The sequence below is a fragment of the Talaromyces rugulosus genome, chromosome III, assembly GCF_013368755.1.
Source record: "Talaromyces rugulosus chromosome III, complete sequence".
Classification (NCBI taxonomy): domain Eukaryota; kingdom Fungi; phylum Ascomycota; class Eurotiomycetes; order Eurotiales; family Trichocomaceae; genus Talaromyces; species Talaromyces rugulosus.
The window spans coordinates 1,634,334-1,648,315 of NC_049563.1; the positions used below are offsets into that span (position 1 = coordinate 1,634,334).

The following is a 13,982-nucleotide window of genomic DNA, read 5'->3' on the forward strand; positions in this document are numbered from 1 at the left end:
GCGAGCGGTGATGTAGAAGGCAGCGAGGTGTTAAAGAAAGGTATGACGGCCAGACGGGGGGAAGCTGGGGAAGGCTTAGCGGCGGCCCGGCAGGGACGGGCCCACGTGACGCTGCCCAATATAAAAGCGCTCGCCACTCTCGCTATACCCACCACGCAACTTCTTGTCTTGTTAGACGTGCTTGGCTATTGTTGCCTTCTGGTCAGTGGTGCCTGATCGTGGGCCGAATTTTCAAGAAAATGTGCGCTGCTGAGCGCCTCTGCATGAGATGCGTCAAAGAAACAGGGGCCATTTATGATAAAGAAAACAACGCAAGCATGTTTCAAATCCAGGGCGATCTCGGCTTTCCCCTGGACCTCAAAGGACTATGTCTTTTCATACGTCATATCGAGGCGATTCTGCCATGGGGTACCTTGACAGACAAACCACATCTTGAATGTCTTACCCTTAAAATCAAGTCGTCGATGCGTTGAATTGAAGGCACCCCTTTGCAGGGGAATGAACCATTGGCTTTATACATGTCATCAGTTCAACCGGTTTAAATTTGCCAATGGACTGCCAACTGAGGGAGAAGATAGTTGGACTAATCACCGCTAACCTATCTTGTTATTATATTTTGGAATAGGAAATCTAGAGAGGAACCCTTTTATTCGACGTGAATAATCAGACGTACTACAGAGAAACTCTCTAGTCTGACACTGGGTTTCTGCTGTTTCTACATGGATAACAGGTAGGTGATGACAGCTAATAAACTGACATGGCTTGCTCCAAGCCCAAAGCGATGTTTGGGGATAACATATATATTTTTCTTCTTACTGGCCTTTGTTTTCATCAAACAAATCACTAGGTTGGCCTAATATCTGCCACAGCATTCAGTGAAAGTTCCAACACATACATCTTCAGCTTCTACGAGTTCTGAACGGTGGCATAGACCCTGCTAGATAAAAATTCGCGGCACAGGGATCGAACTTTTCAAGTTCGTCCTGGCCAATTTTCCTAGTATTTGTGTATTCTTAGCAGTTCCACGATGAGACTTTCTGTTCAGCAGGTTCGTTGGTTTTGACTAGTTGCTAAGGCTAACCAAAGTGATCATTACCCTTTTTATGGCATTTACTACTTTGCTCAAGGGTATTATCTTTAGCACGTTGACGTACCAGTGGACATGGACCGCGAGTTATCCATAGTTGACATGTGTAAGGGTGGTCCTGTCCCGGCAACTTTAAATTAAGTTTAAAGCCCCGATTTCCTTCCCAAGCAGCACTTGAGCTTTAATCATGCCTCTACTACGTACTCCTTTGATTCATAACTGAAAGGCCGGTTGGTTTATACCTTTTTATATCTCTTTCACGAGGGAGGGGTTGAGATAGCTACCTAGATATTCGGCTGCCGATCACGTCCCAATCACATTCATCGAAAAGCATAACATGTAGCGACATTAATAATCTAGATCTATTTCGCGAATAGCTTGCGCTACCAATGTATAGCACCATTAAACATTTGGATACATTCTGTCCTATCAGGGTTGTTGAAATACTGTAAAAGCAACTGGATCCGTAGATCAATGAGTATAAATGATCGCTTTATTTACAATCACCCCGAGTTAACCAAAAAGAAAGAAATGACAAGTCCATCGCCCGACTAGCAATAAATCCCATATTCAAATTGTGCACATCTAAGCCTTTCGAATTGAAGACACGTCAGCTTTCTCGTCCGTTATGTCTTCCTTCTTGGCCGTCTTTCTCGACGACTCGGAAGAGGGATAGCTGGTTTGGTACATCTGATGTGCCATGACAACAACTATGAGGGATACCTAGAAGAATGAAAAATTAGTGCCGAGCTCTGTGGCATTGATGTATATATCTTACAATAGACATATCCATTCCCTGCACGACATCGACATCCCATTCTATCGATTTACCTGGAACGTAGACAGACATCTTGTCAGTCCTCTTGCAGGTCGTGACCATATGCTCGCCAAAGTAGACATTGGTTCTCAGCTTCCAAATATCCTGGCCTCGGACCTCCAGTTGAACTTTTTCCCCATTGCCGGCAGCATTATTAAAGTAGACATCAAATTTGTCTTTAAGTGCATGGAACCTGGGCGTTATTGTTGCTATCGGTTCTCCATTGTCACCCGGAAGATGAACAAACCAGGTCACGCCGGCCTTCTTGCGAGCTACCTCAAACAAGGGCAGACCCGAGCCATCTCGAAAGTTTCGTCGCTGCTGCCACGAGGTCACAGGCCCATCCACGGAGAAAAGCTTCGTGAGCGATGATTCGGGTTCAGAGTCATTATTTCCTGTGACTGTAAAATCGCTGGGGCCGAACCCAGCGTGTTGTTTCACGCGGATTCGTCTTGTCTGTGCAGCGACGAGGTCGGGGCGGAGGCCGATGGGCTGCTCCAGAGTGTCGAGCGTAGGTGTCATGGTTTTGTTTATGCTTTATGCCACTTTGCATTGACTAGTTGGGGTTTGGCGATGGTGATTATTAGTAACAGCTGCGTAGGTAAATATTTTTTCGCGGGAGTTAATTGAGGATCAAAAAAGACAAGATGTCGTTGAACATAATGAACGGGCCCCGCGGGGCCCAACATCGCAGCGGGTCAAATGACGTTGCGGCTGGAACATTTGAAGATATTAATAGATATCTTCCGCTAGATGAAAGAAGACCGATTGGTGTTCTTTTTACATTTCTAACATGGAAGTTCCGACTTTTACGCGTTAGAACAAATAGAGTTTAGTGGAAAACTTGATTGGATTGAGATACAAGCCTAAGCTACAAAGAACTCATCTATCTAGACGTATTTATATGTGAACAAGAGACATCTGGAGAGCCAACGCTGCTCTCAGCGTGGTGGGTATAAACAGAAATTGGCTTAATTACTCATAAATTATATAATAAAAAGCTTGAATAGATTTAATATTAAGAAATTACATGATAAAGGGCTTAAAGATATTATTATTTGGCGCTAGATACTACTTATGAATGTAGTAATATAGTGGTATTGGAAATATAATCTATTTTTTAATTTTTATAGAATATGAACTTAGTTTCTATCTTTTACTTTAGGTAGCACCTGTTATAACTTACTACAAAGTAAAAAAAAATTCTATTCTAAAATATATAGTTACTTGGAGTGTAAGAAACTACGTATTCGACATACTAAAATACGTGTTGAGCCGGCTGTACCTAATATTGGACAGTGGCCCCGGAAATATATATATTGATGTATACTAATATTTGTCATTAGGGATAAGGTAACTACCAGTTGACCATGATGGATTTATACATGTAATCAAATCCCATCATCCTCCTGCTCAACCGAACTCTCCTCCACATATGCATCCCAAGCCTCACAAGTAGAATTCAACGTATCATAATCAATCAACGCCCGCGCCTCATCGTACTGTTCCAAAAATTGAATTGCGAAACCTTCCTCCGTATGCCATCCAATATGACAATGCATCAGCCACGCACCGGGGTTATCAGTCTTGAACGCTACCACCAAATACCCCGTGCCCGGCAACATAGCCACATCGCGACGAGGAGGGTTAGTCAGAGTTCCAATATCTGAAGAATCATATGTACCGGTTCCCTGCGCCAGAATGTAGAAATCGTGACCGTGTAAATGGATAGGATGCGGTACGGTGAGTGCAGTCTCGATGACGATGTATGACCACTTATTCGCTTCAGGCAGCTCCACGACGCCACTGTAGTTTGTGAAGGTGGTCTCATTGTTATAAATTTGAAGGAGCGTTGGATTGTCCCAGTATATTTGCATCGACGTGCCGTTGAGCTTCCATCGGAAAAGGTTGTCCGAGTTTGTGCCCAGGGTTACGGGTTCGCTGGAGTTGTAGTATGGCGATGAGGCGCTTTGAGAGAGATAAGGGACTAGGTCGGAAATATCCTCGTCGTCGCAGCTGTCGGTATAACTGTACCCGGTTGTGGTAGGTGTGGAAGCAGAGTCGCCGTAGTATACGATGCCTTTTATATTGTCCGTGCTGTCGTTATCGGAGCATGCCTCTTGGGGAATGGCCCGCATCCAGAAGTTATCCGCAACCGAAGACTGGTCTGCGCTCACTACGATGTCGTACCGCTCACCTATATAAGCGTGTTAGCCTTTTTTTGAACTGCTGTGTTGAATTTGATGGGTTAGAATACCTATTCCGATACTTAGAACAGTAGTGGTGTATGGTACAATAGGCACCAAATCCATAGCCATCACGGTGAGAGTGTGGTTATCAATGGAGAATTTGAAGTGTGTGTCAATGGCAGCATTTACCAATCTAAATCGATACGATGTTCCCGCCGTGAACGATGTGTTGAATCGATATCCCGTCTGGTTAGAAGCACCATCGTCGCCGTATACATTGGTACCATTGATAAGACCATTATCCAGGGTCGGCGGGCCATTCACCTGGGCAGATTCGTACAACTCGTCTGCTGTCTGATGACTCCAGTCATTTAGGAATAAGACACCTTTGTCCTCATCATAATTCTCTGAGGCTGGCCCATTGATCAAGAGACCGCCAAATACTCCTTCATAGGCCTGCAGCCCAATGTGAGAGTGCCACCAAGTCGTGCCGTACTGGGTAGCTCTCCATGTATACGTTGTTGTCTGACCGGGGGCCGTGGGACACTGAGTGATGGAGACGACACCGTCATTGGGATTCGTATAGTTTTGGCGAATTCCATGAAAATGGATACTAGAGCCATTCTTTGCAGACGATAAGCTGTTGGTGACATGCACAACAACGTAGTCACCCCAGTCAGCTATAATTGTGGGACCTGGGATTGAGCCGTTGACTGCCATGGCGGTCCTGGAATACCCATCAGGGGCGACGGTGACTTCTTCGATATTGAAGTAGTACTCCCTAGTCACGCCTGTGTCTGGTACCTCGTCGTAGTAATTGGTGCTCAAGTCGTAGTCGCACCATGTTTGCCTGTCAGTGGCTGTATTTCCGGAACATGCATCCCTTTTGTGAAAATTGGGATGTCCTTGGTCGGAGATAGAGGCTGCTGCTGCGGCCCCGATGAGGCCGACAAAAATTGATGCAGCTTTCATACTGTGAAAGAGTGGGAGGTTTTCAGAAAAGGGAAATAGCAATGCAAGCAAGATGCAAATAGACCAGTTATTATATCAGATGAAATAAACGAGAGTGGAAGGTCAAAAAGACTGTCTGGGATCTTGAATAAAAGGTAATGACGAGATTGAGTCTCTTTATGCAGTATCTATCGCTACCATTAATCGGTATAGAGGAGACCCGCAAATGGGTAAAGGATCGGCATTGATAGTGTGCTCTCTCTGTCCTTGTTAGTATGCAATGCGTCGTATCTCAAGCTAAACCTCGACACGTAATATCCTGCGCCCATGGTCTACCTCGTAGTTCATGCATCTATAAACCATTATCAGCCGATGAGGTGGATTGGAAGTGAAGTACGCATTTTTGAGGCAGGGCTCAAAGCTCATGCTGTTATTGTGGGTTACCTAAAGTGATTGCGTGGCTTTGTATATTTGTATATATATATTTTTTTCAGGTGTATCAAAATGTCTCGAATGAGGTGTTCAAACTCGTGGGGCCCTGTTTACCGGGTTCAACGTACGTCAGCTGAAAAAAAGGGATTTTTTGTTGGGCGGATATGTAGTTTTCATCAGGATAGCTAAAACAACCTAAAAATGGAAATCCAGGCTAAAAGCGGAAGGTTCCCCGTTGGGCTCAGCCCTAGGTGTTGCGTGTGCGATCCATACACACATACGCGGCCTGCTCTAGATGTCGAATCTCGCAAAATCAAGTTTTTTTTTAGTGAAGGCTAGCTCTGTCTCTATTAATTTCAATCATTGTTAGTATAGCGCATACTGAAGATTTGATTAATGTATTTAAGGCACACAAGACTAAAAATGAGCGTCATCCTCCTTACCCCTCAAACATTCTCGCTCTCTTTTAAACAATAAAAATATAAAAGAAAACTACTTCCAAATATGTTCTTCAATATACTCACATGCCTCGCATGCACACTCCTCTCTCTTGTGATTTCTTCTTCGGCATTCGTTTCTCGCAGTACCCCTAGTGCCGGCGAGGAATTCTCTCTCTATGCGTACGGAGATTCGGTTGGAGGGCTTCCCCTATTCTATTCTGACGGTATGCAGCCAGAGGATCTTTTTGGGAGCAGCTCTATTGCTAGCAGAACATATTTCGCGACTAATCCTCTAAATGTGTAGGTAAAGCCGCAGTCGGGATTTTGTCCAGTTCTAACTCTTCGGCTTCGAATGTAACCTGTAAGCCTTTCTTTTCTATAACAATTGTTTTGTTATGTTCACATATCTAACATTGATAATCAAGTCGAACGCACATCGGACTCCTCCACCGGCTCGTTAGTCGGAAATCCACCAAATGGAACCAGTGCCTCCTCCGCCAACTCCAGTTGGTCTGATCAATTTCTATACATCCCTAGCTCATCATCATCCTCCAACGAAATCGGCTTCACTTCCGAATCTGGAGATAATGCTACTACTACCAAGTTCGTCTTCTACGGTCAAACGCTGTTGGTAAAAGACGAATCTGGAGATATTGTTTCTAGTTTTTATGCCCGTCAGTCGTCGTCTGAGGGGGGTGGTGTTTATTCCTTGCTGTGGAATGTGACTGAGGATCATGATGCCGTTTTCCCGGTTTCATTGCGCACTGTTGCGGCTTCGAATGCCTAGCGGTCGTTACTATATGAGATCGAACCTGTTCAATGATTTGTTATAGAGGTATAGCATTTCAAATCTCCTTGCACATGTCGGAGTCTAGATTCAATACTCATACATGCTGAATAAATAAATACATAAATGCCGATCAGATGCCGCTAATTTATATTGTACTGTTCATACATCCACCCTCGATACCCCTTCAGAATTGTCCGAGTCGCTTTGGCTAGAGCTTGTATTTCCCAACGCAGCCGGCGTGACAGAGAAATGTCCCGCCTGGACGAGAGCGTCTTGCCATTCACTGGAACCCGTTGCCAGGATTTGTTTGGGGTTTGCGTTTTGCGAGAACCACCTCTCCCGGCGGGTGTTGGACTTGTCTCCTCCTTCAAGAGCGGCCCGACTCGCCCTCGTTGTTCTCACCCTCTTATTCCTTGGCTCTTGGGTCAATATCCCGCTCAGCTGGAGACGATACCGTTCAAGACGTAGATCAAAGGACATTATAGATCGAATGTAAGGAGCTATATCTTCAACTACTCCAGCCACGTCGGATTCAGATGACGAAGCTGCATGGGCAAGAATCGAGTCATTGCTTTGCATAATTGATTCAAAAGCACTGATATAGTTCGCGGTAGAGAAGCTGTTCGATTTGGGGCGAGATTGCCTCGCCAGAACACGCTTGGCATTCGCTTCAAGTTCTTGTGGGTTCTCGTCAAACATAGTGCTATGCAACAGCACTTGAGCAGTGGATCCGATGCTTGCAGAAAGACCAGTGTAGTCAGATTTGTAGGCGGCATTCAGCAATGGGTAGCCCTCCTGGTAGTTGTATTTTTGGTTTTTAGGAAGATCCGGAATACTAGGATCAAGGTCATCCTAGAGTAATTCATTAGTAAACAAAAACATAGAGGCGGATTCTGGACTCACTTCTTTCTGGTTCAATGACCAACTGTGAGCAAGAATATCCAAAGCACTATGGTTGTCTGCAAGTGTGGCTGCATGTCGTAGCTGCTCGAGATGCGTTTCACTGGAATTTGGGGTCGTGGATATCGAGGCAGTGGTTCGTGCAGTAGCTGGGGTTTCTTCCTCTGCATCAAACTCAAGCTGCCACCAGTTCACCCCTTCGAGTAAGAGCTCTGTTTCCCTGGCCAGGCTGTTCTTGGTCAACATGTGGTCGCGATTGAACCAGCCCATAAATCGCTGGTACGTCTGCAAGCTTATCACTTTGAGCTTTTCGCCGTCTGCATCAATACCCGCCCCTTGTGACGACCGATCAAGTATCCAGTCAATACCGCATTTCTGGCTGCCCACTGCCATCTGACACCAAAAGTCAAGCTCCATAATAGACTTTCGGAGGTCTTGATTGCAGCTGAAATATAAATCTGTTACGGCTTCGCGTTGTAGCATGTGACCTTCATTTGCAGCTAGCACAAGCAGATAATCGACAGCAACATCCGGCTGTGGCGGTCGGTATCGGAGAATTGCGTGCAATGAAAGATCTTGTAGCGGAATCAACTCTTCGTTATTGCATGTCATTATTACAGGGCGCTTGGATTGGCCGATTAAAGCCAGAACGCCCATCCAAAAATTCTTGTCTTCTTCAAACAAGATGTCGACCTCCTCTAAGAGAATCAAAGATTGCTTTTGTGATCGGGCGCCCTCCGGTCCTAGTTTCTTTTGCGGGATGTCATTATCACTGTCCTTGCGGGGTCGAGTGGCCTTTGGTATAGCTTTGCTTGTTGCTTTTGCGTTGAAAAAGGCATTTAGCTTGTTTTGCTTGACATCGATTTGCTGAGGCTCGAAATTTGGCTCGTCGTCCTGCCTCTCTATTCCTTCGAGGTGAATAAGGTGGTTCTGCGTCATATCTCCCACGCGTTCTAGGATATCCTTGGCACTTCTTCGATTCCCACTGTTGATTTCAAAAACCTCAAAGTCGAGTTCTTGGGCAACAGCATAGACAGAGGCTGACTTTCCACAGCCATTCGGTCCACTAATCAACAATGCATTCGTCATCCGGCTGTTCTCCCCCTTTTTAAACTTGCCCACGGAATCGCCAACTCGAATCACAGTTCGTTTGGACGAAACAGCAAAATCAGCAGCAAGTTCGTCATCGTCATCGTCTGATAGTTCACTCATTTCGGATGCTTCATCTTCGCTGGAGACAATAAAGCCGTCTAGTTTCGTAGCTACTTTGCGCCGCTTCGTTTTCCGACCAGTCGAATGTTTTGACTTCTTTCCAGAGCCAGTTTTTCCGGTATCCACAGCGGATATTTTCAAATGCCTCAACCAATCTCGAAGCATGCGTGTTTCTGGGCCAGCCTGGAGCACTTCATCGGCAACGAGAGGGGCATATTTATGGGCCCATTGAACAGTGTCACATTGGCCGGTATCGAAAGCAGTCATGTTAGTGTTAGTAGCAATCGAGGCGTAAAGCTTAGCAATGGCGGGATGCTGTCGCCCTGGTTCACCACAGTAACCTGGCCCATGTTGATTTTGCGAGTTAGGGCCATGTGAGAGCTGGCTGCCTAAGTCTTTCTGCAGTCTCAATCCACTGACAACTGATCTGCTTGGTAATCGCAAGGACGATAATTCTGCCGTTGACGACTCCTCTATCTCGCTCCACACTTGCTGGTGCTGGGCTAGCAAGATGTTCTCGGAGTCATTGACACGGAGAATGCGCTCTTTATTCTTCCGTCGATCTGGCAGCGTAACTGCGGGAGTATTCGAGGCGACTACCTCAACCCCTCGTACATGAGCGAGGTCTCTGGGCGGCCATACAGGCGGGATTGGCTCGGGAAATTTAGGAAGAAGGGAGCGAGAAAATTGACTTGGCCAATTAGTTTGCTGTTGCGGCTTAGGCTCTAGAGAACCTTGCTTATTCTCTGAACTCTCTGAGGTGGATGATGGTATTTCTCGTGACGGTTGACTGGTAGGCCTCTTCAGAAAGAACGGGTGAGTGGTTTTGGGAGTGGCTTTGGGAGGCGGCGCAGGAGTAGCTTTCGTAACAGAGCTTGCGGGGGTCTTGTGTCGTTCCAACCCCCCCAAAATAGTATCAATATTTTGCCCAATGACTTTGCTTTTATAACTTATTGTAACAATCCTGCTCTTATCCTTCTTCGCAGCCCTTTTCGGTCTACCTCTAGTTCCAGGGGTTTCCGTTCGCTGGGCAGGCGGGGAGCTCAGCAATTTGCCGTCCATATTCAGCTTCAGTATTTTTCGGGGAGGCGACACAGAATGCTTGTTTTCCTGGGCCACGGAAGTGTCGCTGTGTGTAGGGTCATTTTGAGGGGTTGGTATTGCTGCCCCAGGAGGGGTTTCCGTTTGCTGGACAGGCGGGGAGCTCAGCAGTTTGCCGTTTAGGTTCAGCTTCAGTATTTTTCGGGGAGGTAACACTGAATTTTTGTTTTCCTGAGCCGCTGAAGTATCGCTGTGTGTAGTATCATTTTGAGGGGCTGTTATTGCTCCCTCAGGAGTGGTAATCGAAACAGACGTCTTTAACCGCTTTCGTCGATGTGTATCCAAGCCGTCTTCAGGACCACTATCTTGAGGGGGTTCGGCTGGTAAGAATTCTTGTTGAAATTTCGCGTCTCTGTCTCCTATCGATGCACACTGACTAGGCGTAGGCTCCTGGTAAAATGGCGGTACTGCTGCTTCATGGCTCGGAGGTAAGAGCGGCGAGGCCGGTGCCTGGGGAGGTTTGGTATCTAGTTACCCAAGTTTGAGGTTAGATCGGTTTGGACGAAATATACCGCGGGTATCCTTACACTGTCCAAAGAATGGGTGCAGCTTCTGTTGTTCTGCTTGGCCCATGACCCTATCCGCAACTGCAGAAGCCATAGACGTAATGCATGCTCCAATTGGGCTCAGCACAGCTGAATAGAAACCCAACTTTCGAGAATCGAAAACTGGCACCGACGTCGACCATATACAGGAGCGTCTGGCAGGCGCAAAATGGCTGAAGTTGAATGTCTTCGTTTGCGGACAATAATAGATTGGCAATGCAATCAAGATGAGGAACGCGAGCAAAGCGCGTCTCGGCGTTAACGCGATGGCTGAGACCCCACTCTGATCAAGACCGGCCGCCATTCCCGTTTCGGCCAGTCGCGGCAGTGTGGGCCTGGAAGCCGGCGCAACTCTTAATCCGGTGAATTTTTCTGGAGACCCTCATCCATGCCCTGAGCATTTTTTGCTAGGTTTCCCAGAAGTGTTTGGCTTGCATTGCATTATCAACAACTCACTGCGCGGCCATGGATCTTCCGCCGCCCTCGGTCCTGGCTCAATTGCCTCGTCCGCTCCAAGCTTCTGCTGGCAGGACGCAGATCGGCGAAGTTTTTTCTCTGGCCGAATCGAAGAAAAGGAAGCGGTATGAGGTTGCTGTGGCTGTTGATGGCGAGGGATTGAACATATACAATGTGAGAAACATGGTGTATTTTTTTCTTTTCTTTTCATACTGACCAGCTTGTCGTAGGTGCAATCCCCAAAGCTCATCACCTCGCACGCTGTTCCGCCTCAGTCTGTGTTCTCGTGTCGCCCATGCGCCATACGGCGCAGAATCCAGGAAACATCAGTGGTAAAGCGACACATTTATGCTGCTGTGGAACGACCTAAGCATGAAATCAAAGGATTCTTTGAAGAGACCGTCCCTGGCTCGGCTACTGCTCCCGTGATTGCTACATCTTCGTATACGTTGAAGGATGCCCAAAGCCCTACGACCTTTGTCGGCATAATCCCACGGGAGTCCAACGACGACAGCAATGACGAGTTGTTTGACCTTCTCAGTGTACACCGCGACGGACAAGTGCGCAGGTTTACGTCAGACTTGAAAACACAAAAGTGGAGTATCCAGCACAAGGAAGTCAAGAACGAGGTCGGCGCAGCTTTTCTGGTTGAATTTGACGATGCTAGAAGGTCTCTGCTCAAGAAGAGACCTGATCTGGCCGCTTTGGCTATTGGAGACGTGTCTGCGTCGCCTGCCAACAACCCTTCTGTGCTTCTACTTGTCTCCCACCCGGTTAGCGAAGACGGCTCGAGCAAGCTGGCCTTGGATGATGTCAAAGTCCATATTTTTGCTATACCCGTTACATATGACTCGGCGGCCGGAATTGTTGATGACTTTCAAAAGCTTCGCCACCTGCATACTGTGCAACTACCCAAAGTTGAGGGTATAGAGATCGATTCCAGAGAGCCTCAGTGGACCTTCCACTCCGGCTCTGCGGGATTGAGCCTGTCGTTTCAAAAAGGATACATCAACTGTGATCTGTCTCAATACTCGCCCACTGTCACGACCAAATTTGTGCTGAACGACGAGCATTTCTCGTCGATCATGCGCATATCTCCATACTCTGTCATCGGGGCTGGGAAATCGCTTGTCGGTCTGTACGATACGCAGTACTCTTCTGTCCAACGCAGAATCGGCACTCGCGACCTGTCGCCCGCAAAATCTAAAGAGTTCGACCCCAAGGCTGCTATGACTTTTGTTGGATATTTTGCCAAGCTAGGTATAGTATTGGCAGTCAAGGACAGTGCGCTTCTGTCCTTTGACTTGTCCTCTACTCACACGATACGTGGGACTTCACTCAAACGGCAACGAGACGGACTGCTTATAGATGCCATTGGGAAGGGTGTTAGCTCTTCGGCATCGTGGAATACGGCAGAAGCCGGGGATTGTCTTGGGTTGTCGAACAAGGAAGAGAATAGTCGATGGAATACGCTAAAGGAAGGACTTAACAGCGCAATCAAAGCAACCGACCCGACTGCATTTGATAATGCCGTCACATCCTACTTTGGCACTGAGAAATTGCTATCCCTCCCCCAGACATCGGCGAACCTCGAAAAGGCCCTGTTCATTCTGTCAAAGATCTTCACAGTACGACAACAGCAGGAAGCAGGAAACCTGCGAAATGACTCTGCAACTTTGAAACTTGCGCTCTGGCCCAAGAAGACATTTGACTGGCTAGTGAAATCCGGCCTGTTCACGTTGGATCATATTGATGCTGCTGTTCGTCGGGCCAATAAGCCACGCATTCTGCCACCTTTCCAGACGGGCTCTCTCGTACAGGCGCTTGCAGACTTTGATGCTGTTTCACTCAAACCGCTTTTCCTCCTCCTTCGAAGCTCCCTTTCCTTATTGCCACCAGACGAACTCACGCGTGCTCTCAAGGTCTTTATTGACCTCGCCCGTGCTTCGTCCGTTGCCTTGGACCAGCCTGAGATAATGGCCATCACCGGCGCTGCCGACGTGGAAATGGACGATGACTCCAGCAGCATGCCGGCCACCGAACCAGCCACCACCGCGAACGATAATGACAAAAATAACAGCAACAACAATAACACCACCACCAAAACAAACGTTTCTCTACAAGACGCATTCACCGGCCTCAACCTAACCCTCTCCAAACTGCACGCCTACCCCATTAACCGCGTAGTCTCATCTCTGCGCTCCACACTCTCCAACACCGACACTCTCGCCATCGTACACCACCTGCGCGTCTCCCTCGCCACAGGAGGGTACACTGCACGCTTCACCGAGAACCCTCCCGTGCCTCTGGACGCAATCAAAGCAGCGCCCCGACTCAGTCTCGACACGATTGTGGATCTGATGAACGCGAGCGTGGATGCCATCGGGCCCTCCGGTTGGATCTCTGCGGTTGAGTTTGTGGGCACTGCTGTGAACGAGTCGGAAATGATTGCGCACATGCAATCTGAAGTATCGGCTGCGCTGGCCGGTGTCGAAGAGGCTGCGTATATGAAGGGGGTTTTGGGCGAGTTTATTCGCTATGGCAGTCAAGTCACCGCCGCCAGTACCAATACCAACAACCCAGCCGACAAATCCTCATCAAAAGCTATTACCGCAGCACTAACCACCACCACCGACAACTCCAACAACAACAACAGCAGCAGCAGTATCACCGACCCTGCCCCCGGCGTAAAACGCGAATACGATACCTACGGCAAACTCTGGGAAACATATACCTTCCCCAAAGCCGGCGAGGAAGACGGCAAGATACTTCCCTTGTCACTCAATGCACCAACAACAGGCGAGTCCTCGTCGTCGTTGGAACAACAGGTTGCTGCTGGTGCTGGTCGTACCAAGATTCAAAAGTCTACGGGCGCTGTACAGAACAGAACGAATCGAGAAATGGCGTATTTGCAGCGCAGGGCGGTGCCGGATTATTCGGTTATTAGGATACACCTGTAAAGGATACATCTGTCAAAAAAAAAGATTCGCCCTACTCTTGTTGTAATTGTTTACTTTTGATTATTAAACGTGTGGTATCACGGTCTACGGTTTTGAATATAC

General features: G+C 47.5%; 5 protein-coding genes across 5 annotated transcripts; 2 read left to right on the forward strand and 3 right to left on the reverse strand.

Annotated features, from left to right (window-relative positions):
• Positions 1-1,672: 1,672 nt before the first annotated feature.
• TRUGW13939_05426 (uncharacterized protein) lies at positions 1,673-2,426 on the reverse strand (the record flags this gene model as incomplete). Its single annotated transcript, XM_035488589.1, has 2 exons — positions 1,673-1,810; positions 1,866-2,426. The coding sequence occupies 2 exons, from the start codon at positions 2,424-2,426 to the stop codon at positions 1,673-1,675; spliced, it is 699 nt and encodes a 232-aa protein (XP_035344482.1).
• An 869-nt stretch (positions 2,427-3,295) lies between these two features.
• Positions 3,296-5,065, reverse strand: TRUGW13939_05427 (uncharacterized protein; the record flags this gene model as incomplete). Its single annotated transcript, XM_035488590.1, has 2 exons — positions 3,296-4,101; positions 4,162-5,065. The coding sequence occupies 2 exons, from the start codon at positions 5,063-5,065 to the stop codon at positions 3,296-3,298; spliced, it is 1,710 nt and encodes a 569-aa protein (XP_035344483.1).
• Positions 5,066-5,980: 915 nt separating this feature from the next.
• TRUGW13939_05428 (uncharacterized protein) lies at positions 5,981-6,703 on the forward strand (the record flags this gene model as incomplete). The annotated part of the gene is made up of 3 exons (XM_035488591.1): positions 5,981-6,140; positions 6,221-6,277; positions 6,342-6,703. The coding sequence occupies 3 exons, from the start codon at positions 5,981-5,983 to the stop codon at positions 6,701-6,703; spliced, it is 579 nt and encodes a 192-aa protein (XP_035344484.1).
• Positions 6,704-6,865: 162 nt separating this feature from the next.
• Positions 6,866-10,768, reverse strand: TRUGW13939_05429 (uncharacterized protein; the record flags this gene model as incomplete). Its single annotated transcript, XM_035488592.1, has 3 exons — positions 6,866-7,558; positions 7,610-10,386; positions 10,447-10,768. 3 exons carry the CDS (start codon positions 10,766-10,768, stop codon positions 6,866-6,868), a joined length of 3,792 nt encoding a protein of 1,263 aa, XP_035344485.1.
• Positions 10,769-10,929: 161 nt separating this feature from the next.
• TRUGW13939_05430 (uncharacterized protein) lies at positions 10,930-13,880 on the forward strand (the record flags this gene model as incomplete). The annotated part of the gene is made up of 2 exons (XM_035488593.1): positions 10,930-11,094; positions 11,151-13,880. The coding sequence occupies 2 exons, from the start codon at positions 10,930-10,932 to the stop codon at positions 13,878-13,880; spliced, it is 2,895 nt and encodes a 964-aa protein (XP_035344486.1).
• Positions 13,881-13,982: the final 102 nt, after the last annotated feature.